Here is a 25,910-nt window from a genome sequence, read left to right on the forward strand (position 1 = left end):
ATAAATAGGTAACAGGTGTCAGGCTTTGTATTTGAGGAGAATGAAAACAAGTATCTTTAGTTTCCCTAGATACATATCTCATACTACTTATTCTAACAGGACCTTAGCTACCATCATTGTTAAATAAAGTTAATCTTTGGAATATTGGTTATACTATCCATTAAAATATAATTCTTTATTATATTACCATGTGTATTATACTTTTAAAATTTTGTTTTGAAACAATGATTTATTATTTTGCATGACTCTGGGTTGCCTGGGCGGTCCTTGTGCTACAAATGGTGTTGGCTATCACTCATGTAGCTGTTCTCAGATGGCGGCTGGGTGGGGCAGGAAAGTCCAAGATGGCTCTTTCACAAGTGCAGGGTCTTAGTGCTCCCTGTTGGCTGGCGTGCCTCTAATCTCCACCTGGCTTCTTCTCCATGTGGTGTCTCATCTTCCAGGGCCTATCTCTGTGGCCCTCAAGGGGATTTCTATTTCAATTTCTGGAGCTGTTTCCTGTGTAGCTTCCTCCTTTTCAGTACATCTACATTCCAGCTGCCCATTCTCCCAGAACTCTGATCTTTATCTCTTTAACTCTTTGAGACTGTTTTGCTATGTTTCGGTTTCCCTTTTTGCACTGCAGTCTAGAAAGTGCTGTCAGGCAGAGCACTGTGGCCATTGTAGAGTCCATCTTGTTTGTTTCTTTTCTATCAAGAATCATAATCCTGTCCTGCCTACTGTCCAATGTCTAAGAACAGTATCTCCCTCGCCCACTTAAAAAAATTTTTTTTTTCCTAATTGTTTACAGTGGAAGAGTAAGTTCATTCCACTTATTCCATCTAGGCCGGAAGTGGAAGTCCTATACCTTTTTATATGCCCATAGTGCCCAATTTTCTCATTTATTACTATTTGTTTTTTCAGTTTTTATTGCTGTGCTTTGTTTCCTACTTGTTTCTAATAATTAAAGAGCCTATTTTATTTTCTTGTTTCTCTTTCCCTTACAGTTCCCATTTTGGGGAATGCATTAATTTTACTTTTTCAGAACAATTTAACATTTATATATTATTCTTCCCTCTTCCCCACCTTTGTTTTAGTCTTAGATTTGCAATCGAATATATATCAATCCTTTTGCCAAAGGTTCTCCCATATCTCCTGGTTGGATAAAGCTCCTCCTGTGGTAGGTTCCCCAAGAAGGCCTCGTGTATAGTATTCCTTTGGTTCCTATGTATTTATTTATTTATTAAATAAATTTATTTATTTATTTTTGGCTGCATTGGGTTGTCGTCACTGTGCGCGGGCTTTCTCTAGTTGCAGCAATCGGGGGCTACTCTTTGTTGTGGTGCGCGGGCTTCTCGTTGTGGTGGTTTCTTTTTGTTTCGGAGCATGGGCTCTAGGCCTGCGGGCTTCAGTAGTTGTGGCACGTGGGCTCAGTAGTTGTGGCTCACGGGCTCTAGAGCACAGGCTCAGTAGTTGTGGCGCATGGGCTTAGTTGCTCTGCGGCATGTGGGATCTTCCTGGACCAGGGCTTGAACCCATGTCCCCTGCACTGGCAGGCGGATTCTTAACCACTGCACCACCAGGGAAGTCCGGTTCCTATGTATTTAAAACTATTTTTCTATACCCTGGATACTCAAAGGACAGCTTGGCTGGATATGAAATCTTGAGTTTCTTAAAATGGTGTTCCATTGTTGCCTGGCTTTCTATATTGCTGTTTAGAAGTCTGATGCCAGTCATTATCTTCCTTTAAGTTACTTGATCTTTATCCTCGAGGGCTTTAGGATTTTTTTTTCCTTCATCTTTAAAAATCTAATAGTTTTACTAGGATAAGTCTCAGTGTTGCACATTCCAGGTCAGTTTTCCCATGTACCTGGTGGGCCTTTTTAATATGTGTGTTCAGATCTTTTATTTTCAAAAAGTTTTCTAGGGTTATAATTTTAAATATTAGTTCTTATTCATTGTTTTATTTTTATTTCTTCAGGTACTCTTTATGTACATTGGATCTTTTTCTATCTTTCTTCCAACCATTTTCTGTCCTTTTTTAGTTCTTTATTAATCTCATTTCCATTCTCTTGGTTTTTTTCTTCTTTTTCTTCTATGCCCCTTATTAAAATTTTGTTTGAATATGTTCTCCTTTGGGAACATTATAATTTAGTCTTCAATTTCTGGTATGATTTTGATTTTTCTTTTATTTCTTTCCCAAGTTTAATCATCTCTTACTTCATTTCTTCATGTTTGTTGTCCATTTATATTTTTGGTTTTTGAATTTCAGATTCAAGATGTTTATTTCCTATCCCCAAATGCTTGAGTATTGTGTTATCGTTTTCTTCTGTTTGCTAGTTGTTTTGTTTGGGAAAATTTTATTTATTATAATGTTTTGGTTCTTATTTTCTTTTTTAGTCTTATTGTAGCTTTGTACAGGTGAAGATTACTTACCTATATGCATTTTGTAGGTAAAGTGAGTAGTTTGGGACAGTTTACAAGGTTCTTTCTTAAAGAAATTCAAGATTGTCATCTGTCAGTATAGCAAAGTGCCTTTTCTTTCATGGATGGCTTTTTGGAGTAGGGCATAGTGGGGAAATGTTTTATTAAATTTGTTTTTAGTTCTCTTTATCCTGCAGGATCATAAATTTCCCCTCTTGCTTCTCTTTCTTCACCATTCGTCTTCGAAGGAGACATCTTTGTTTTATCCTCTTCTTCCTCAGAAGTATTGCCTTTCTAGGACTGCCATTTGGAGGCCCGTGCACTTTTAATTCTTTTCTCCGTAGTCAGTATTCTAATCTTCCAGGATTCTTCTCAGTATTTTTGTCCTCGAGGTAGACTCTCTGTGTCTCGAAGTGATTTTTCTTTGTTTCCTTTTTTCTCTTCCATGAGCTTCTGCTATACTCCCCCTCCCCACCCCTACCACTCTCTCTAGTAGTTTTAAGAGGGTGCTCAGAAGACAGTGCTGCTGGATATAGGTGTTTTTTTTCCTACTTATAGGAATTTGAAGTTTGCGGTTTTTCTCTTCTAGTTACACTGTAGGCCTGGGATCTGTATAGTTCTACTTGTTTTTCTTGTCGATCTGTTTGCTTTTTTAGGGGATGTGAGGATTTGGGAAGAACTAATTCCTGACCCCTTTTATTTAGCATTTGGTTTAACTTAATGTACACTTTAAAAAAAAAAAATTTACTTATTTATTTGGCTGCATTGGGTCTTAGTTGTGGCACGCAGGGTCTTCGTTGCGGCATGCGGAATCTTTCACTGAGGCACGTGGGCCCTCTAGTTGTGGCGCGCAGGCTCTAGAGTGTGTGGGTTCAGTAGTTATGGCACGTGGGCTCTCTAGTTGTGGTGCGCGGGCTCTAGAGGGTGTGCGCTCAGTAGTTGTGGCACAAGGGCCTAGTTGCCCCTTGGCATGGGGGGTATTAGTTCCCTGACCAGGGATCAAACCCATGTCCCCTGCACTGGAAGGTGGATTCTTAACCACTGGACGACTAGGGAAGTCCCTAATGGTACACTTTAAATAAATAAAACTAAGAACTAATTTACTCATATATGGGAGATCCTCCCATTTACATTTAATACTCAAGTAAGACAATATAGAGCTATTTTTCTTAGTTTGTATGTGTGAATTTTAGTGATTTTTACATCTAGGCAGAAATGAAACAAAACAAAACATGAAGCTTTTTGCTTTTCTTCTGAAATATGAAAGTCCTTCAAGATATGCAGAAAATAAACCTTGATAGTGTTCTTTATTGTTTGGAGAATGGTCATTTTGCATTATGATTGAATTTAGTCAAACATCCAATCAGTTGACTTTAGTCATTTCTCATCATAGATCTTTTATGTCTTTGCTAATTCTGCCTTCTGTTGGAAGCAATGCTGTCATTGAAATAATATGAAAATTTTCATATTCCTTTAATATGATTTCTTTAGAAAAGTTGTTTCTTTTCATTTATAGGAATGATATCTGTGGGGTAAGAACACTGGCACTAATCTTAAAAACTTGATTGTCTTATACTGTTGCTGAAATCTTTAAAAATAATCATAATAGTTCACATTTATTGAGGTATTAATATTTATCAAGGATAATGCTCTGTAAGAGTTTGACTAGCCTCTCAGTTTTTTAAATGAGAAGATTGAGGTTAGGGTGATAAAGAAAATTGCCCACTAATGGCAGAGCTGGATTTGAACCTAGGTCTGTCTGGTGCCAAAGCCCATGATCTGTTATGTGTTTGACACCTTCCTCTTTGGGCCCTGAAATTTGTCATTCTTTTACCATTTGTATGCAACATGATGATGTATATTTGCCTAGTGTTTTATTTTTTTTAAAGTGCTTTCTAAAATTTATCATTTAATCCTCTACCATCTTATACAGAATCTTAAGTCACATCTATTTGATAATTGTTGATTTGATTTAATTATTTTTAGAAGCCATATAAAGGGAAAAAATACTGAGTCATTAAAAAAGTGAATAATTTAGAAAACTATCATATAGAGTGATGGGAAAGAGAAAGAGCTTATTAAAATTGTACAAAACATATTAAAAAGTAAACAACATTTTCCTATGAATTATAGGAGATGTTATTTTCTGTAAATAAAATTTGTTAAAAAAGAATAATCAGTAATTAAGAACAACAAAAACTCATTAAGAAAGTCAGGTATGCTAACATGGCTAGTCTCTACACAACATTTTAATAGTCTTGGAAAGCTTAACCTAGCAATTGATAAGAGAGAAGTCTAGAGGCAGACCCAAAGTTAATACACAGATACATTAAATACTTACTGTTAGCTCTTTTGTGAATTTCTTCCCTTCAGTACTGAAAAGTACTCTCTCATTTGACCAACGCACAATTTAAATGTTGGGAAGTATGGTGACTTTTTTCCTATTGTTATCTCTATCTTTCTGCTAATTCTGCCTTATCTAAGTACAGAAGTGATGTGAAGATCTGGAGTAAGCAGGAATATAATCTTAATGGCAAGTTATTAGTCTGTTTTTTTGCAGGATGAGCTGATCTCAGTATTTAGTGTACCCAGTAGAATGAAAGTTTGTGAGAAGTGTGTGATATTTATATGTCTAGTATTGGGTTACAGGCTTCAATTTAAAACACCCCATTAAGAAAGTTGGCATAAATTTTGCTTGGTTAGAAGAGGCTATAAACATTTACACCTTATCTTCATTGTGTTTTTTTTTAAATGTTTATTTCTTTTATTTTTAAAAAATAATTAATTAATTAATTTTTGGCTGCATTGGGTCTTCGTTGTTGTGCGCGGGCTTTCTCTAGTTGTGGCGAGTGGGGGCTACTCTTCATTGTGGTGCACTGGCTTCTCATTGTGGTGGCTTCCCTTTGTTGCGGAGCGCGGGCTCTAGGGCATGCGGGCTTCAGTAGTTGGGGTGCTTGGGCTTCAGTAGTTGTGGCTCACGGGCTCTAGAGCACAGGCTCAGTAGTTGTGGCGCACAGGCTTAGTTGCTCTGTGGCATGTGGGATCTTCCTGGACCAGGGATCAAACCCATGTCCCCTGCATTGGCAGGCGGATTCTTAACCAGTGTGCCACTAGGGAAGCCCTTCATTGTGTTTTAATGAGAGTAGATTGATGGATTCCTTTTTGTGAATTTCTCCTTAGGCAGTGGTAACCAGTGTTGTTCCCAGATGTAGTTCTTGGTTCCCCTTCCTATTATTTGACAGTCCTCACCCCTTCTGATCTCAGTGGCAGGTGTTACAAAAAGCATTTGATTTACACTTAATCTTTTTTTGTTAGAAATAGTTATTTTTTAATCAAAGCTACTATTAGGTACATTATAATGCATTTCTTATGCAATAACCAGCCATATTTCCTGTTTTTATTTTAATGTATTCTAAGAAGGCACTGGGTGCTAGTTTCTTTTATAATTCTTTCTCCACAGGCTGCTTTGTACCGCCTCAGTGGAGACTGGAATCCCTTACACATTGATCCTGACTTTGCTAACTTAGCAGGTGAGTTGCTAATAATGTGAGCCAATGAAAATATTAGCTCAGTTATCTAAATAATACTTAAAGACGTTGCTACTTATGACTGGAAGTTTGAGTAACATTTAAAAAATAGCCCTCTCCTAATATGTTTATGCAAAGGCCATGGAAAGGTGGGAAGTAGTGTTCAGAAAATGGTGTACGTGAAATTCAGATTATGGTGGAAGGTAGCTCCTGCTCGTGCAAGGTCTAGGATAGGACCATGGGGATGGGTATCTGAGTTATCATGAAGGTCAAGGCCATTGGAGGGGAGAGCAAAGAACTGAAAGGTTGAAGAAGGATCATCTACATACATGGATATTGAAATCACTGTGGATGATTTCATGGTTACAACCAAAGCTAAATAAAATAATTATTTGTGTCCCCAGATCTCTGACATTCCTTTCTTTTTTTTTTCTTTTTTTGTTTATTTCATAATTATTTTCCCAGGAAGTATTATTTATAAAATATTTTCCATGTGTCTTAACACATTATTGACTAGAGATGTATTAACGCCATAGGCGTTAGTTTCTGCAAAAATCCCCCTGGTCAATAATGTGTTAAAATAGATGGTATGATTCAGGCTAATGCAGTTTAAAAATGTATTTTTGAAGTCCTGAGTGAACTGTTCTTGGTTTTTAAACATGAAATGTGCCTTCATCTAACTAAATTCTCTCTATCATTTTTAGGTTTTGACAAGCCCATATTACATGGATTATGTACATTTGGATTTTCTGCCAGGCATGTTTTACAGCAGTTTGCAGATAATGATGTGTCAAGATTCAAAGCAATTAAGGTATGTGTAAATTATTAATAATTTAACTACTTGTTCATTTTTAGTTTTAGAGGAGTCTTAGTGACTTCATTTAAAAATAGGTACTATACTGAAGTTATTATTTTTATTATTTCATTGACTTGGCAATCAGCAAGTTTTCTTTTTGTAGCTATAAATGCCTCTATTACACATGCATCATGAAGGATATTATATACAGTTACACTTTTAACAGATTGATTTGATTGTTTTATAAATTAATTAGGAGCATACATATATCAGCATATATGCCTTAACAAACTCGAGATTTACCTTTAAAAATTTATTTATTCATGTTTTACTGTTTTATAATTTGCCTTAATTTAATTGAAAATGTTAAGTGGCTGCATTTGAACTCTAATAAACGTGCACCTATATCAGTATGTTGGCTGCATATTGATTTTAGTTTTGCACTTTTTTTTTTTGTGGTCACTGTAAATTTATTTATTTTTTGGCTGTATTGAGTCTTCCTTGCTGCGCGCAGGCTTTCTCTAGTTGTGGCGAGTGGGGGCTACTCTTCATTGTGGTGTGCGGGCTTCTCATTGCGGTGGCTTCTCTTGCTGCGGAGCACAGGCTCTAGGTGTGCGGGCTTCAGTAGTTATAGCACACGGGCTCAGTAGTTGTGGCTCGTGGGCTCTAGAGCACAGGCTCAGTAGTTGTGGCACACGGGCTTAGTTGCTCCGCAGCATGTGGGATCTTCCTGGACCAGGGCTCAAACCCGTGTCCCCTGCATTGGCAGGCGGATTCTTAACCACTGCACCACCAGGGAAGCCCTAGTTTTGCACTTTTAAGTTGGCTTCAAGTTTTCATCCATTATAAATTGCAAAGAAAACTGACTCTGCACAGTTTTGCATAAATCGAAAGACATACACTTAAAACAAAACAAAACAAAACTTTAAGGCAGTGTCAAATAGCTCCAAAAGCTTTTATCAGTTTGTGCTCCATGCAGCAGTGGAAATTTATTTTCTGATGTCTTGCCTTTGATAACACTGATTATTCTCATTATTATAACTATTTTATAGTTATTATTATAATTATTTAAAAAATCAGCCAATAATATGTACACAGAGCAAATAAAATAGTATAGAAAATTAGGAAATAAAAAATGTAATTATTCTGTCCTATACAACAACTCCAGGTCTTATTCCTCAGACTTAATTAGTGCCACTTTTAACTGCTTCTGTTAAGTTGTTCTGGTGGTTACCTATATAACTCTACTTAATATGATTATTCTTCTGTGTTTTGATTTGTCAAGATTAAACTATTTATTGATTCTATATTTTGAAAGACAAAGAATTAACTTTTACTAACTATATCTCTACTAATTTTATCATATTACTATTTTTATGAATTTAAGTATAGTCCAGTCTCTGTTTCTTCCTTTTATGCTCTCCAGCCTTCCCCCCAAATTCCACCCCCCCGCAAAGTGGAAAAGTTTCATATTAAAACATTCTTAACCCTAAAACACATTTTTTTTAAAGGTTCGTTTTGCAAAACCAGTATATCCAGGACAAACTCTACAAACTGAGATGTGGAAGGAAGGAAATAGAATCCATTTCCAAACCAAGGTATGGATAACGTAGTTAGAGGTACATTGTTTCGTTACCCTCTTCACTGTATCCTATAATTATGTTCCATCCTAGCATTCTTTTGGTTAATATTATGGATATGAGATAAAACTTAGAAAGTTTTTTAAAAAAAATCAGTGGTAACTTTTAATTGAAAATAAGATGCCTCCGTACCTTGTTTTTTATTTTCTGTTTTTTTTTTTGTTTTTTTTTTACAGTCCAGGTCTTTTATTTTCTTTACCCCCGTCATGCCATGAATTCATAGGGAATGGGCTCCAACAGTTCAGGCTCTTTTCCATTGGTTCTCACGAAGTGTGCTTCCCTGGGGGGAGCAGGCTGGCGCTTCAGCTGAACCCAAGTACCTTTCTCTTTGGCTTCCTTCTTTTTCTGATCATTTTCCTTCACTCGTTTCAGGAAGCTGTCTCGGCTCTTAGAGTGCTTAACATGCTCGATACGCACATTAATTCTCTTGGCAAGAATCTTGCCCTTAACTTGTTTGTTTACAATGATGCCAACAGCATGCTGGGTAACACTGTAGACTCTCCCAGTTTTGCCATGGTAACGTTTGTGGGGCATTCCTTTTTGAACAGTGCCCGTTCCCTTGATATCTACAATATCACCTTTCTTGTAGATTCGTATGTATGTGGCCAAAGGAGCAGCTCCATATTTTCTAAAAGGCCTAGAGAACATGTAGCGGGTGCCCCTCCTCTTTCCCTTTGTGTTGGTCATTTTGGCGAATTACTGGAAGGTGGCGGTTCTGGCCGAAAAGAAGCTATTTTCTGTTTTTTATTCTCAGCTAAATTGGTGCCTGTCTACATAGCATTTCTGAAAACCCAACCAACCATATCTTTTTGGCTCAACCCATCATTCAAGTTGTTGTCAGAATATAATCTTCAGAAAATTAAAGGCATAACTCTCAGACAGATATAAAATGAAAATGTGACACAAATTAACATCTTATGTCACAGAGTCTGGGCTTAATTAATAGTAAGTAACAAGACAGAGTATATCTCCCTATAGAGTTAAGTAATTTTGGGGTGAGGCTGTTAGCAGTGCTCCAGTAAAATACTAAAAGGACATGCAATCAGCCTTTTATAAGTTTTTTACAGATTATTTTTGTTAATACAATTGACCAGGGTGATACTTCTTGGCCTGATCATTTGCACTACATTGATGGTTTGTGTCGAGCAGTTTAAATACCACCACCAACGATAATAACAGCTTAAAGTTGTCGAGTACCTATAAGCAGGCTATCCCATTATTTCTACTATGCGTAACAGCTCTACATTTAATTTAGGAAAATCTAGATTCAGGTCTCCTAAATAACTTGCTCATGGTCACATAGAAAGTGGTGGAGCTGGGATAGACACCCAGGTCTGCCTGGCTCAAGGCTTACTTCCTAGGCCCTAACTTTTTTTTTTTTTTTTTTTTCTTTACTGTATCATGATTTCTTTCATAAATATAAATAACTTTGCAGAACTCTTCTTTGTATGGCTGCCTTCTCCTTATTACTTCCTGCTGCTTGCAGTATCATTTTCCTGCTTCATGTATGCACACTATTTCACTTTTCAAATTTCTTTTGTCTTTTCGGCTTCAGTGGAAGCTCTACCTTGTCCTTAGAGGCAGTCCCTTACTACTCCCCTTTCCCTCATCCATATAAAAACACATACTGGCTTTCTCTGAAATCCTCCTACAATTAATGTTGGTGCCACATATTCTGGAACCCTCTTATTTTCTAATTATTTCACCTACGTTTATTTTATTTATTTATTTTTAACATCTTTATTGGAGTATAATTGCTTTACAATAGTGTGTTAGTTTCTGCTGTATAACAAAGTGAATTAGCTATACATAAATATATATCCCCATATACCCTCCCTCTTGCGTCTCCCTCCCATCCTCCCTATCCCACCCCTCTAGGTGGACACAAAGCACCAAGCTGATCTCCCTGTGCTATGTGGCTGCTTCCCACTAGCTATCTATTTTACATTTGGTAGTGTATATGTGTCCATGCCACTCTCTCACTTTGTCCCAGTTTACCCGTCCCCATCCCCGTGTCCTCAAGTCCATTCTCTACATCTGCATCTTTATCCCTGTCCTGCCCCTACATTCTTCAGAACCATTTTTTTTTTTTTTTTTAGATTCCATATATATGTGTCAGCATACGGTATTTGTTTTTCTCTGACATACTTCACTCTGTATGACAGTCTCTAGGTCCATCCACCTCACTACAAATAACTCAATTTCATTTCTTTTTATGGCTGAGTAATATTCCATTGTATATATGTGACACATCTTCTTTATCCATTCATCTGTCGATGGACACTTAGGTTGCTTCCATGTCCTGGCTATTGTAAATAGTGCTGCAGTGAACATTGTGGTACATGACTCTTTTTGAATTATGGTTTTCTCAGGGTATATACCCAGTAGTGGGATCACTGGGTCGTATGGTAGTTCTATTTTTAGTTTTTTAAGGAACCTCCATACTGTTCTCCATAGTGGCTGTATCAATTTACATTCCCACCAACAGTGCAAGAGGGTTCCCTTTTCTCCACACCCTCTCCAGCATTTATTGTTTGTAGATTTTTTGATGATAGCCATTCTGACCAGTGTGAGGGGATACCTCATTGTAGTTTTGATTAGCATTTCTCTAATGATTAGTGATGTTGAGCATCCTTTCATGTGTTTGTTGGCAATCTGTATATCTTATTTAGAGAAATGTCTATTTAGGTCTTCTGCCCATTTTTGGATTGGGTTGTTTGTTTTTTTGACGTTGAGCTGCGTGAGCTGCCTGTACATTTTGGAGATTAATCCTTTGTCAGTTGCTTCGTTTGCAAATATTTTCTCCCATTCTGAGGTTTGTCTTTTCGTCTTGTTTATGGTTTCCTTTGCTGTGCAAAAGCTTTTAAGTTTCATTAGGTCCCATTTGTTTATTTTTGTTTTTATTTCCATTACTCTAGGAGATGGGTCAAAAAGGATCTTGCTGTGATTTATGTCATAGAGTGTTCTGCCTATGTTTGCCTCTAAGAGTTGTATAGTGTCTGGCCTTACATTTAGCTCTTTAATCCATTTTGAGTTTATTTTTGTGTATGGTGTTAGGGAGTGTTCTAATTTCATTCTTTTACATGTAGCTGTCCAGTTTTCCCAGCACCACTTATTGAAGAGGCTGTCTTTTCTCCATTGTATATTCTTGCTTCCTTTATCAAAGATAAGGTGACCATATGTGTGAGGGTTTGTCTCTGGGCTTTCTATCCTGTTCCATTGATCTATATTTCTGTTTTTGTGCCAGTACCATACTGTCTTGATTACTGTAGCTTTGTAGTATAGTCTGAAGTCAGAGAGCCTTATTCCTCCAGCTCCGTTTTTCTTTCTCAAGATTGCCTTGGCTATTCAGGGTCTTTTGTGTTTCTATATAAATTGTGAAATTTTTTGTTCTAGTTCTGTGAGAAATGCCATTGGCAGTTTGATAGGGATTGCACTGAATCTGTAGATTGCTTTGGGTAGTATAGTCATTTTCCCAGTATTGATTCTTCCAATCCAAGAACATGTTATATCTCTCCATCTGTTTGTATTATCTTTAATTTCTTTCATCAGTATACTGTAGTTTTCTGCATGCAGGTCTTGTGTCTCCTTAGGTAGGTTTATTCCTAGGTATTTTATTCTTTTTGTTGCAATGGTAGATGGGAGTGTTTCCTTAATTTCTCTTTCAGATTTTTCATCATTAGTGTATAGGAATGCAAGAGATTTCTGTGCATTAATTTTATATCCTGCTACTTTACCAAATTCATTGATTAGCTCTAGTAGTTTTCTGTTAGCATCTTTGGGATTCTCTATGTATAGTATCATGTCATCTGCAAACAGTGACAGTTTTACTTCTTCTTTTCCAATTTGGATTCCTTTTATTTCTTTTTCTTCTCTGATTGCTGTGGCTAAAACTTCCAAAGCTATGTTGAATAATAGTGGTGAGAGTAGGCAACCTTGTCCTGTTCCTGATCTTAGTGGAAATAGTTTCAGTTTTCCACCATTGAGAATGTTGTTGGCTGTGGGTTTGTCATATATGGCCTTTATTATGTTGAGGTAAGTTCCCTCTATGCCTAGTTTCTGGAGAGTTTTTTTCATAAATGGGTGTTGAATTTTGTCACAAGCTTTTTCTGCATCTATTTAGATGATCATATGGTTTTTCTCCTTCAATTTGTTAATATGGTTTATCACATTGATTGATTTGCATATATTGAAGAATCCTTGCATTACTGGGATAAACCCCACTTGATCATGGTGTATTATCCTTTTAATGTGCTGTTGGATTCTGTTTGCCAGTATTTTGTTGAGGATTTTTGCATCTGTGTTCATCAGTGATATTGGTCTGTTGTTTTCTTTCTTTGTGACATCTTTGTCTGGTTTTGGTATCAGGGTGATGGTGGCCTCATAGAATGAGTTTGGGAGTGTTCCTACCTCTGCTATATTTTGGAAGAGTTTGAGAAGGATAGGTATTAGCTCTTCTCTAAATGTTTGATAGAATTCACCTGTGAATCCATCTGGTCCTGGACTTTTGTTTGTTGGAAGATTTTTAGTCACAGTTTCAATTTCAGTGCTTGTGATTGGTCTGTTTATATTTTCTATTCCTTCCTGGTTCAGTCTCAGGAGGTTGTGCTTTTCTAAGAATTTGTCCATTTCTTCCAGGTTGTCCATTTTATTGGCATAGAATTGCTTGTACTAATCTCTCATGATCCTTTGTATTTCTGCAGTGTCAGGTGTTACGTCTCCTTTTTCATTTCTAATTCTATTGATTTGAGTCTTCTCCCTTTTTTTCTTGATGAGTGTGGCTAGTGGTTTATCAATTTTGTTTATCTTTTCAAAGAACCAGCTTTTAGTTTTATTGGTCTTTGCTATCATTTACTTCATTTCTTTTTCATTTATTTCTGATCTGATCTTTATGATTTCTTTCCTTCTGCTAACTTTGGGGTTTTTTTGTTCTTCTTTTTCTAAGTGCTTTAGGTGTAATGTTAGGCTGTTTATTTGAGATTTTTCTTGTTTCTTGAGGTGGGATTGTTTGAAAGATCTTTTTTTCTGAAGTATAATGGGAAGTAGTCAAGGGAGAATGATCTTCCTGATTGTTAAAAGTCAGTTTTAATAAATGCTGCCTTAAGTTTTAGGCATTGTCCTATACATTTGTAGCAATACCATAATTTTATGAAAGAATACCACTGGAATAATTTTAGCTGAAGTATTAGGAATTAGAATTAGAGTTCCTTTAATATTTTATAGAAAGGCTATTTACATATTACTTTATACTGTGTACACTTCCTTTTTGAAATAAGAACTAGAATTATTTCTTTAAAAAGACTGTGGTCTGTTCCTACCCAATTTTATTCTATGTTAACTGAACAAATACAGTTTATGTACCCCTACCTCATGTGGATTTTTTTGCCATGCCTTTTACTATTTATAAGAATTAAGTAATTCTCACCCTGGCTCCCCATTAGACATACTTATATTGGAAAAAAAAAAATCCCCCAAATACCAGTGCTCAGGGTCCACCCCAGACCATTTAAATTGGAATATTTGGAGATGGGACCTGGTCATAAATATTTTTTAAAAGGGCTCCAGTTGATTCTACAGTTAGGGTTAATTAACACTTGTATTAAATCAGTAAGCCTTCATGTTTATTTCTCTTGATATTTAATTTATGAACTGTTTATTTAATTTGGATTATTTTCTTTTTCATATGAAGAAAAATGTAAATTTCTTTTAAAAGACTTTATGCTGTTTCACAATGAAATTGTATTTTCATTGGAATCATCAGAGTGAACTGGTTGTTTTTTTTTTCCTCTTGTACCTTTATAAGATCCAAGGAACTGGAGACATCGTCATTTCAAATGCATATGTGGATCTTGTGCCAACAGCTGATGTTGTAGCTAAGACACCATCTGAGGTGGGTTATAACCACTGACATCCAAGTCATACCCTGACTTATGAATTTCAATTAAGATCACTTTAAGAATATTCAGTCTACTTTAGAAAATTAAGAGCTATGAAAGATTCTTAATTCTTGAACTGGAGAACATTAAAACTGCTTGGAGAAAAAGGAATATTTTGACAACTTACGAATTTTTTGAAAAACTTTTTTGTGGGGATACTAGGGTATCTTTCAAGAGAATATAAGTAATTTTCTAGTTTTATAGTAACTAAATCAGTTGTTTAATGAGAAATCTTAAACAGTATTTGGGAGAAAAATATATTAAAAATTTAAATATCCTGTACCTTTTTCTTGATTTAAAGATTTGTATAATGCTTTGAATGCAGATATAAACACAGTAGCATGTATTATTTATTAAAACATTTGTGTTATTCTGTATTAACATGCTGAGACTTTTAATAAAAATATTTATATTTTCTTTCTCCAAAATACTAACTTTGTAATGTTGAGGTTTTTAAACCCATGACGTTTGTCTTTCATTCGCCATATTATCATATAACTGAATGAAAATTAAAATCTCTTTAAAAAGAATCTAAGATCAAAAACTTAAGAAATTTCAGAGCTAGAAAGAAATTCAGGCTTCATGTAATTTAGTCCTATTTTACAAACAAAGAAATGAGACCACAGTAGTTGATTGATTTGCCCAGTATCTTCCTGCTGAAGTTAGTTAGGATATAAGTTATCCGGTTAGTTCCTAGTCTACTTGTAAAATATTATTTCTGAATTTTGATAAAAGTAAAATTCTTTTATTAAGAGGACTGAGGTTCTGGATGACATAAATTAATATAAGGAAAGGTATGAAAGAAACCTAGTGAGAAAAAACCAGTTTGCCTTATTTATGTGCAGGTTTTTAAAGAAAATCATGTTGTTGCACTTTTATTTTGTAATAGTTTTATCCCCTTGAGTCATTTTTACAGAACTTCTAAAATTAAATTAACTTTTCTCTTTTTGCTAGGGTAGGGAGCTTCAGAGTACCCTTGTGTTTGAGGAAGTAGGTCGCCGCCTTCAGCATATAGGGGGAGAGGTGGTGAAGAAAGTAAATGCTGTGTTTGAGTGGCATATCACTAAAGGTGAAAATACTGCAGCTAAGTGGAGTAAGTCATGTCCCTGGCTCTATAATATTCTAAGATAACTCTTAATCAGTAGAGATAAAGTATCCTTGTTATAACTAAAGCCTGTCTCTTTGAAGGTAGGTAAATCTTTTCTTCTTCGGTAAGTTGTTTTTTTATGGGAAATAACGGGTTTCATGGCACCCAAAGCCATGCATGTTTTTTAGAGATGAAGGGAATCAATTAAAATGAAAATATCTGTTTTAAAGATTTCATTGTAACACCTGAAATTAGTACTTTAAACAGTCACCTTAGCCGTATGCTTCTTTAACTAATCTTCAAATTCCTCTTAAATGTGAAGAAAGTACATCAGGTTAAATGAAATATTTTAAAGTTTTGAGTAATTCTCATTACATTTTAACAGCTTTAAAAATATTTTCTTCATTCCCCCCAAATTAACATTTTGGATTATCACCTTAACTATCAGTATATAATCATAATTATTTTCTTCATTTATACAGATGGCAATCAAAGGTACTAATTTTATCTAATGTAGGGAAGTTATCTACTAGAGTGCCATGTTAGCAATCTGGCAAGGCATCCAATATAAGCCAAGTTGCTGCAGAGAGAAAGCAGTCACATTTCCATTCACTTCTGTGGAGCTCCAAAAGGACTCTGGTACCATTTTAAGAAGAAAGAGAAGATAAAAAGGGAAAGGGGTAGAAAAAATTCTACCATGTCTTTTGTATCTGTTGTGTAACTACATTCTTAATCATGGCACAGACTTTTCTGTGCTGTGGTCTCTTAAAAGATTGCAGTGTCCAATTTTAATTTAATTCTTAAAGTAAAATTGGGGAAGGTAAGATGAAATTACTAAAGATGAGTAAAAAAAATTTTCTAGATCAGAGAATTTTCTTCTTTTTCTGTCTGCATAATAAAAGCACTAGCACTTTTGTGGGCTCACTTTGCTAATCAGCCAGATCTGTTAGCAAGTTTTTAAGTATCCAGTGTCTATATGTCATGACAGAAAAATATGTGGCTTTATCAGATTTCACTGTGCTGTTTCTATATAGGTTAAAGGACAGGGAAGTGAGTATATGTCCATTCTCTTTCTTCAGCATCAGTCAATTATAGATTGAGAGGCCACTGCTTCTAACAATGAGAGTATCTTAGTTCAGTTTGCTATAACAAATATACTATAGACTGGGTAGGTTAAACAACAGAAATTTATTTTCTCATAGTGTGGAGGCTGGAAGGTCCATTGTGAGGGTGTCAGCATGTTTGGGCTCTAGTGAGAACCCTCTTTCTGGTTTGCAGATGGCCGCCTCCTTACTGTTTCCCCACAAGGCAGAGAGAAAGATCATCTCTCTCATGTCTCTTCTTCTAAGGACACTAACCCCATTATGGAGGCTGTACTCTCATGATCTCACCTAAACCTAATTACCTCCCAAAGGCCCCATTTCCAAATACCATCATTATTTGGAGATTAGGGCTTCAACGTATGGATTTTGGAGGGACACAAACATTTATTCCATAGCTGACCGCTATTCATATTTTGAATCATGAAGCATGCTATGAATGAACGCTGACCATCACTTCTTTACCTTTATATTATAAAGTGTTCTAGCCTTACTTTGATTGGTAGAATATTCTTTCTGTATAGAGTATTCTAACCTTAGGTTTATGTTATAGAGTATTCCGATCTCTAGAGCTGTTGGAGAAAAAGGGTGTATCAGTGAATGTTCACTGAAACTTCTTGATTTCTCATGTTTTTTGTCTTGAGGTCCCAAGGGATAGGATCCTTTCATTTGTAGTCAAGCAGCTGTGGTCCCTTGAATCTGTCTACTAATGAGGTACAGGGAGCATCCAGAATAGTTTTTAGCTCAAGGATTTTTCCCGTCCTTCATAACTGTGAAGTACAATGGGATCCTGTGTAGTTAAGGTTGACCAAGAGCCCCTGGAATGCTGAGGGACTCCTGGAAGTGACCTGTGATTGGCTTACACTCCAGGACCATGTTAACTTTCAGGCCCATCTCAAACCTGGTTGTAATCCTTCTCTGGGGACTGTAGGCTAGTGTATGAGATGTAGTATACTATGGTGGTACCTGAAAGCAAGGAGATTGTAGGCTGTGCTTCTGCAAGTCCCACAACTGATGGTATGAACCATCTTCACTCATTATTTGTATACCACATATCATGCAGATAATCTGTCTATACAGACTTTTTTTTAAAGGAAAAAATCTTTAGGTTTGGGATTTTACTTGCACAGTAGAAACTACTGTTTTGTAGATTTTCATTATTTTTATTCTGAGATTACTATTTTAGAGTGCCTAAATACCTTGTAAATCAGACTGTTTTATTTCTCATTACAATTAAAGATCACTGTAAATGCTCACTGAGATCAAAAAAATTAAAATGTATCTCTAAATCAACTAAAACTTTTTGAGACCATCTTCTATTACATATTCCTAGGAAACATTTTGAAGTTTTGTTCAATTGATTTTGGTTTAATGTAAGTTTCTTTTTAACATAACAATTGCTATTCCTTTTAGGGAGTATATTTTCATTATATAAAATTTGGTATATAAAAGTATAGAGCAGAAAATAATGATGTATAATCCCACTACCTACAGTTAACATTTTGATGTTTGTCCTTCTGGAAGACATTTGTGCTTATAGGAGGTTAATTCAGAAGGGGGTAAAGGAAGCCAAACATGTAATATGTATTTAGTTACCCAAAGTTCAAAGTGTCTATTTTTTTTCCTAAAGAACTTCATAGATTAACAGTGATATGTAGGTATCATCACTTTCTTTCTACTTTCTGTCCTTCCTTCTTTCTATCTATTCATGATGGAATTCAGCCTTTTCCCCTATAGATGAAACTGTATTAGAAGTTGAGTTATGAATATAAAACACAGGATTTTTGAAGATACTGGTGAAGGAAAGGAATGCGATCTATAAGAGAGAAAACGTGCTGGAATTATGTGTCTCACAGTTGGCAGAAAAGAACTCTGTAGAGATTTGTAAATTATACAAGTGATTCACTCTGGCAAATAGCGTAATTTCCTTCAATATAGTGTCAATAACCAACTAAGATTTTCTCCTTATCTTAGTATCACTTTCCTTGTAGAAAGTATTAGAAAATGTGCTTACATTTAATAATTACCTTTAATTAACCTAGGCAAAGGGTTTTTTCTTGTATTTTCACCGGAAAAATGGGAATATTAGAAACCTGTTAATAACTACTTGTAATTGATGCTTGTGGCTTTTGTTTGTTTTATCATCTCTTCTTCAGGTCCAAATTTATCACAGCTAACAGTCAAATTGGATCTTGAAGCTTTCTCTGAAAGGGTTCATCATTATCTTTGGTTATCTGCCTGTCTTTTATTTGATCTGATTCTCAGCTGTGTAACTTTTTTCAATTCTGGTTGTTTTCTCAACTTCTTTGTGTCACTGAGCTAAATCAGAGTAGCTGGCAGCAGTAGAAAGTATCTAGGTGTTTTGGCTTATGATATTTTAGAAGATGATTCCATGTTGGTATCTCTCTTTTGCATCTTGGTGCTTAATGACATAAAATAGGTGATTGAATGCTCTGACTTAGGGAATACCTAATTTTTTTTTTTTTTACAAGCAGTTTTAAAAATGTTTTGCTAAACAGTTAATCACCAAATTCTTGGTATTTTAAATTGCTGTTAGTTGTCCCAGTCATGTTTGCATTATGGCAGATCCAAACCTGTTTATAGAGAACAGGCTCAGCTCCTTAGTTCACCTACGGAACTGGAGTTACACAAGTGACAGGCCTTGAGCAAGTCTAGGAACCAAGGGGTTTGGGCTCAGTGGCCTGGAAGATGCATGTCAAACCCAAAGATCCTGGACCGTGCCCATCTTCCCTGCTCCTTCCCCTATCTTGCCATCCAAACAACACCAACAATGAATCTCTGGGCAGAATGTGTGTCTATGTTGGGATTTTTAAAAACTAAATTAGTGTGAGTCTAGAGAGAATGGGGAGAGTTCTGGTATCAGTGTTGGTTTTGGCTGTGGAGGAGGAGGAGTCTTAGCTATGTCTTTCGAGGTTAGGCCTCTCTGAGGCCTGTTGTGCTTGATCATCTAGGAGCAGGAGGGCTGCCTGGGCGAGGACCCTTCCTCTTCTCTGGGAAACAGGAGTGTGTAATGGAGAGATGTAGGCCCTTGACATACATAAGAAACCAGAGGGTGGGCCTCAGTGAGGTGCTTTTGGGAAGGAAGCCCAGATCTTGGAATGCTCACTTGCACCTTCTTATCCATACTGATGTGCAAAATATTAATGAAATAAAAAAGAATCAGAAAGAGAGACACTGTAGACTTCTTCAGCTGTTTTGGGAGCTGAAATCAGAACATTGTAGCAAGGTCATCCTGTTGAGTAAAATCTATAACACTATTATTTATTATAAAATAAAAATTTTTTATTGATGTATGGTTGATGTACAATATTGTATAAATTTCAGATGTACCACATAGTGATTCACAATTTTTAAAGGTTATATTTCATTTATAGTTATTATAAAATATATTTCCTGTGTTGTACAATCTATATAATAGATATATAGCTTATCTGTTTATCTATTTATTTATTTATTTAATACATGACATCCCTAGGTTAGTTTGTTTACTGGATCTATACTTTTTTTTTTAATTGACATACAGTTAATTTACAATGTTGTGTTAGTTTCTGGTGTACAGCAAAGTGATTCAGTTATATATATACACATATACATATGTATATACACATATATATATTCTTTTCATATTCTTTTTCATTATAGCTTATTACAAGATACAGAATACAGTTCCCTGTGTGAAAGAGTAGGACTTGTTGTTTACCTATTTTATATATATTAGTTTGTATCTGGTAATCCCAAGCTCCTAATTTATCCCCTCGCCTCTTCCCCCTTTGGTAACTATAAGTTTGTTTTCTGTCTGTGAGTCTGTTTCTGTTTTGTAAATAAGTTCATATTTTGGATTCCACATATAAGTGATATCATATGATATTTGTCTTTCTCTGTTTGACTTACTTCAATTAGTATGATATTCTCTAGGTCCATCTATGTTGCTGCAAATGGCATTATTTCATTCTTATGGCTGAGTAGTAGTCTATTGTGTGTGTGGGGGGGTGTGTGTGTGTGTATGTGTGTATATACACACACATACACACACCACATCTTCTTTATCCATTCATCTGTTGATGGACATTTAGGTTGCTTCCATGTCTTGGCTATTGTAAATAGTGCTGCTATGAATATTGGGGTGCATGTATTTTTTCCAGTTAGAATTTTCTCCGGCATTATGCCCAGGAGTGGGATTGCTGGATCATATGGTAACTCTATTTTTGTTTTTTTAAGGAGCCTCCATACTGTTCTCCATAGTGGCTGCACCATTTTACATTCCCACCAACAGTGTAGAAGGGTTCCTTTTTCTCCACACCCTCTCCAGCATTTATTATTTGTAGACTTTTTGATGATTGCCATTCTGACTGGTGTGAGGTGATACCTCACTGTAGTTTTGATTTGCATTTCTCTAATAATTAGCAGTGTTGAGCAACTTTTCATGTGCTTATTGGCCATCTGTATGTCTTCTTTGGAGAAATGTCTATTTAGGTCTTATGCCCATTTTTTTGATTTTTTTTTTTTTTGATATTGAATTGTATGAGCTGTTTGTATATTTTGGAAATCAAGCCCTGTCTGTCGCATTGTTTGCAAATATTTTCTCCCAGTTTGGAGGTTATCTTTTTGTTTTGTTTATGGTTTTCTTTGCTGTGCAAAAGCTTATAAGTTTGATTAGGTTCCATTTATTTATTTTTCCTTTTATTTCTTTTGCCTTGCGAAACTGACCTAAGAAAACATTGGTACGATTTATGTCAGAGAATGATTTGCCTATGCTCTCTTCTAAGAGTTTTCTGGTGTCATGTCTTATACTTAAGTCTTTAAGACATTTTGAGTTGATTTTTGTGTATGGTGTGAGGGTGTGTTCTAACTTCATTGATGTACATGCAGCTGTCCAGCTTTCCCAACACCACTTGCTGAAGACACTGTCTTTTCTCTATTGTATATTTTTGCCTCCTTTGTCAAAGATTAATTGACCATAGATGTGTGGGTTTATTTCTGAACTCTCTTCTGTTCCATTGATCCATATGTCTGTTTTTGTACCAGTACCATGCCGTTTTGATTACTGTAGCTTTATAGTATTGTCTGAACTCTGGGAGGGTTATGCCTCCTGCTTTGTTCTTTTTGCTCAGGATTGCTTTGGCAATTCTGGGTCTTTTATGGTTCCATATAAATTTTAGAATTATTTGTTCTAGTTCTGTGAAAAATGTCATGGGTAATTTGATAGGGATTGATTAAATCTGTAAATTGCTTTGGGTAGTATGGCCATTTTAACAATATTAATTCTTCCAATCCAAGAGCATGGGATATCTTTCCATTTCTTTAAATCATCTTCCATTTCCTTTATCAGTGTTTTACAGTTCTCAGCATATGAGCCTTTTACCTCCTTGGTCAGGTTTATTCCTAAGTTTTTTATTTTTTTGATATGATTTTTAAAAGGATTTTTTTTTTTTACTTTCCCTTTCTGATATTTCATTGTTAGTGTAAAGAAATGCAACTGATTTCTGTATGTTAATCTTGTATCCTGCTACCTTGCTGAATTTGTTTATCAGTTCTAGTAGTTTTTGTGTGGAATTTTTAGGGTTTTCTGTATTTAGTATCATGTCATCTGCATATAATGACAATTTTACCTCTTCCCTTCTAATGTGGATACCTTTTATTTCTTTTTCTTGTCTGAATGCTGAATAGACTTCCAGTACTATGTTGAATAGGAGTGGGCATCCTTGTCTTGATCCAGATTTTAGCAGGAAGGCTTTCAGCTTTTCACCATTGAATATTATGTTGGCTGTGGGTTTGTCATAAGTAGCTTTTATTAAGTTGAGGTATGTTCCTTGTATACCCACTTTGGTAAGAGTGTTGTAATTTGTAAGGTATATATTCTAAAACCTTCAAAGATCTCTAAGTCCAAATGTATGTTCTCATCTAACACCTTTCCCTCCCCCATTAAATTCTGTAAAGTATAACTGAAATTTTTTGGACTTTTTCAGTGCATTAATGATTATATAAATACCGAGCTAAAATAATTCATAAAGCTTTTAAAATACATTCTACCACAAAAAGAAAATACATATAGCTTGTTTCTTCATTTCATTTAGATTACCCATGACCTGACAGGTATCTGTAAACCTAAGGTGACGGTGGTGGATGACGATCCTCCCGCAGGAGCCATTTGTAGACCATGACTTGAGCCACTGTGGAATGGAGAGTTTCACTCCTTTACCCCAAATTTCTGTATTCTTGCTAAGAACTTCCCCCTTTTTAGCCCTCTTTTCTTTTACCAGCACTAGTTATTAGCTTTCCACAGAAAAAAAGTTTTATTGCTTCATAAGAGTCAGGGCTGTGAAGCAGCATGTAAAACCAAGTGAGTGAGAGGGCAGGTAGACAGCCCTTCATTAGAAGGGCCTTCATTAGCTAACAGACTTATTCCACACTGAAGTATTAAGATGCGTGAGTCCAGTTTTATTCCTGAGCAAGACTAGTACATATAGTGGTCATTACACTTACTTGTGAAGAATTAAAATCATGTCTGTTGAATGCCAGAGGTTTGCTTTTCTTTAGTCTTTCCTTTCTGCTCTCTGACCCCCGCCCCTTATTCTCTCCCTGCTCCCTCCCTGCCTGCCTTCCTCCCTCTCTTTTTCTACCTTTCTTTTTAACTATACAAATAACACATAAAAACACATTTGTAATATGTGTGTACCAATAAGAACAGAGCCTTTGTTCTTCATGCCTTACTTTTAGTACCTTGTACATTGTCTGACACCCATAGAAGAAACTTAACAATGAAGTGAGTGAATGAAGCATAAAAAGTAAAAAGGTCTCCTTCTCACTCTTACTCCTTCCCAGGTAACTGTCATAGTCATGTTATTATTTTTTAGTTTAGTTGGCAAGATTCTCTTCTGTGGACAGTGGGAGTGACTTAATTTTCTCTTTGGAGTAGGGCTTGGCTAAGCAGAATGCATGGCTTTGCTTACCTGTGTGTAGCTTTTCCTTGATCCTAAATTGGGAGTTTCCTGGCACTCTTAGGGAGAGTGATGCAATCATAGCTCCTTCGAAGTAGCAGAGAAAGCACATTCAAGAGGCTGAAGCTGGATGAGTGGAATTACCTTCCTGGGTGACTGGTTTCAGTCATGTATGAGACAATTAAAACTTTCTAAAATGTAACTTTAACATAAAGCTCTGTAAGTGTTGTATAGAGAGCAATGAAGGCAAATTTTTAATAGTTTTTCCAGTTACCCAGCCTGTTTCTGGGAGACTTAATCCTTCTGTCAAAAACATTTGAGGGAAAAGATTTTAATTTTAACGTTTATTCACAACAGTTAGGGCAATAAACATTTTATAAATAAATTATAGCAAACTAATTAGAATACTTTTTAAGATTTAATTTGACTGTCGTTTAATTCATATGACAGAACCTTTGATGAATTCAGGTTTTTGAAAGGTAATTAGAGTGTGCGTTCCCTTCCCCCACCCCAACCAATATGCAGTTGTTTTAAAATTCAGTTTTCTTCCTTTGTTGACTACAGAGTCTTTATTTGAATCTAAAGGCCTTAACCATATAACTTCCAACCACTTAACTTCCTTATATTATTCTCCATTGATTCACATTTCAAATATCTCTGTTATGTAAACTTCTTCATGATGAAAAGCTATTATTGATTTGACTGTTCTGAAGATCATATTCTTTATAAAAAGGACATCTCAAAAAATCAAGGATTTAAAATTTTTTTCTAAGTGATAGGTAATATATAATGTATTGGTTTGGCTAAAAAGTTCGTTCGGGTCTTCCATATCTTACAGAAAAACCCGAACGAGTTTTTGGCCAACGCAATAGAATAAGTACCACAGTAACTTGGAAACTATAAAAATGTCTGCATTTATTTGGTTTATTTTATTCTCATATTGTGAAGAAAAAAATGACAGACATTTGTTTCTTCCTATTTTTCCCAGCTATTGACCTAAAAAATGGTTCTGGAAAAGTGTATCAAGGCCCTGCGAAAGATTCTGCTGATGTAACCATCACGCTTTCAGATGAAGATTTCATGGAAGTAGTCTTGGGCAAGCTTGATCCTCAGAAGGTAAAGTTCTTAAAATGTTCATTTATTTGTCATTATTGCTTCCTATTTGACAATTGCAGTTTTTGGCTGACTCCAAAATTCTGATTTATAAGACATATCTTGCAGCTCTGAGGAAAGACAGAGTTGATAGCAGTATTCAAATTGACAGGTCATATATTTTTCTAATGGAGTTTTTCAACTGATACTTTTTAAAACTAAATTTTTGGGTGGAATTCTTCTTTAGCAGATAAACAATGTAAAACCCACATCTAGACCTTTTAATATATTGTTAGTTCAGAGTTGAAAAACCATATGGTATTTCATAAAATTAGACATTCTTTCCTGATATATAAAATTAAGAACTTGTCTTAATCATCATTGAAAACTGGAAGTAGAAGGATGGAACATAATAGCCAGTGTCTTACTGAAGGTAAAACATTTAGAGACATTTCAGTGGAAAATCATGATTAAAACAAGAGTGCCTTTGCTGGCCATTATGAGGTAATATTGTTCTGAAACCTATGGCTAGTCCACAAACACACAAAATTAGATGTAGCAATTAGAATGGAGTAGAAAATTTGAATGATTATGTAGCTGGAAATCCCACGAGAATCAACTGATTGATTCTTAGACCAGAAGAGTTCAAACAAGTGGTTGAATGCACAATGATTATTTAAAAATAGCTTTCACATAGCAGCAAAACCAACTAGAGGATATAATTTAAAAAATTTGTTTGTAATCGCTACCCAAACTACGAAGTACCAACAACTACCCTAACAAGAAAAAGCACAGGGCTTATTTGCAGAAAACTATACAACTTTACAAGGAATGGAGCAATTTGAATAAGGGAGAAAATGTTCAATTTTCCTGGATAAAAAGACTAATTTTAAAAGAATTGTAAAGTAGTATAGTGGTTAAAAATACGTTCTTTGGCATCAGATAAATCTAAGTTTGAATCTTAGCTCTGCCACCTACTCTCTAAGCCTTAATTTTCTCATTGTAAAATGAATTGTGATAATCCCAAAGGATTGTTATGATAACTAAATCCAGTAATATACATGAAGAGCTTAGAATAATGCGTGGTACTGAGTGAGCCCTCAGTTAATTGCTTCCCGGGAATTTATTTAGTACCTCCTTTTATTCAGGTGCTAGGTGTGGCTGAACAAGACAGTGCCCCTTCTGGGTAGAGCTTAGTTCTAGAGGGAAATGGAAAAGACGTATAATTTCAGGTATGAAGAAAAATAAGTCAGTGTAATGGGTTATAGCAGTGGTTGGCAAACTTTTTCTGTACAGGGTCCCCTAGTAAATATATTCTAAGCTTTGCAGGTCAGATGGTCTCTGTTGCACTTACTCAGTTCTGCCATTGT

The 25,910-nt window shown here is 35.6% G+C and overlaps 2 protein-coding genes across 3 annotated transcripts in view; one reads left to right on the plus strand and one right to left on the minus strand.

Moving 5' to 3' along the window:
• Positions 1–25,910, plus strand: part of HSD17B4 (hydroxysteroid 17-beta dehydrogenase 4) — a 150,961-nt gene that overhangs the window by 55,706 nt on the left and 69,345 nt on the right. For both annotated transcript variants that reach the window (XM_061189542.1, XM_061189541.1), the window contains exons 18-23: positions 5,864–5,933; positions 6,635–6,741; positions 8,238–8,324; positions 14,170–14,256; positions 15,257–15,395; positions 24,437–24,564. In XM_061189542.1, the coding sequence (XP_061045525.1) occupies positions 5,864–5,933; positions 6,635–6,741; positions 8,238–8,324; positions 14,170–14,256; positions 15,257–15,395; positions 24,437–24,564 (618 nt within the window). The remainder of the gene's footprint in view (positions 1–5,863; positions 5,934–6,634; positions 6,742–8,237; positions 8,325–14,169; positions 14,257–15,256; positions 15,396–24,436; positions 24,565–25,910) is intronic.
• LOC133089881 (large ribosomal subunit protein eL21-like) lies at positions 8,555–9,080 on the minus strand. The gene has a single exon (XM_061188076.1). It carries the CDS (start codon positions 9,051–9,053, stop codon positions 8,571–8,573), a length of 483 nt encoding a protein of 160 aa, XP_061044059.1. The 5' UTR covers positions 9,054–9,080; the 3' UTR covers positions 8,555–8,570.

This window comes from Eubalaena glacialis, chromosome 4 (assembly GCF_028564815.1).
Source record: "Eubalaena glacialis isolate mEubGla1 chromosome 4, mEubGla1.1.hap2.+ XY, whole genome shotgun sequence".
NCBI classification, from domain to species: domain Eukaryota; kingdom Metazoa; phylum Chordata; class Mammalia; order Artiodactyla; family Balaenidae; genus Eubalaena; species Eubalaena glacialis.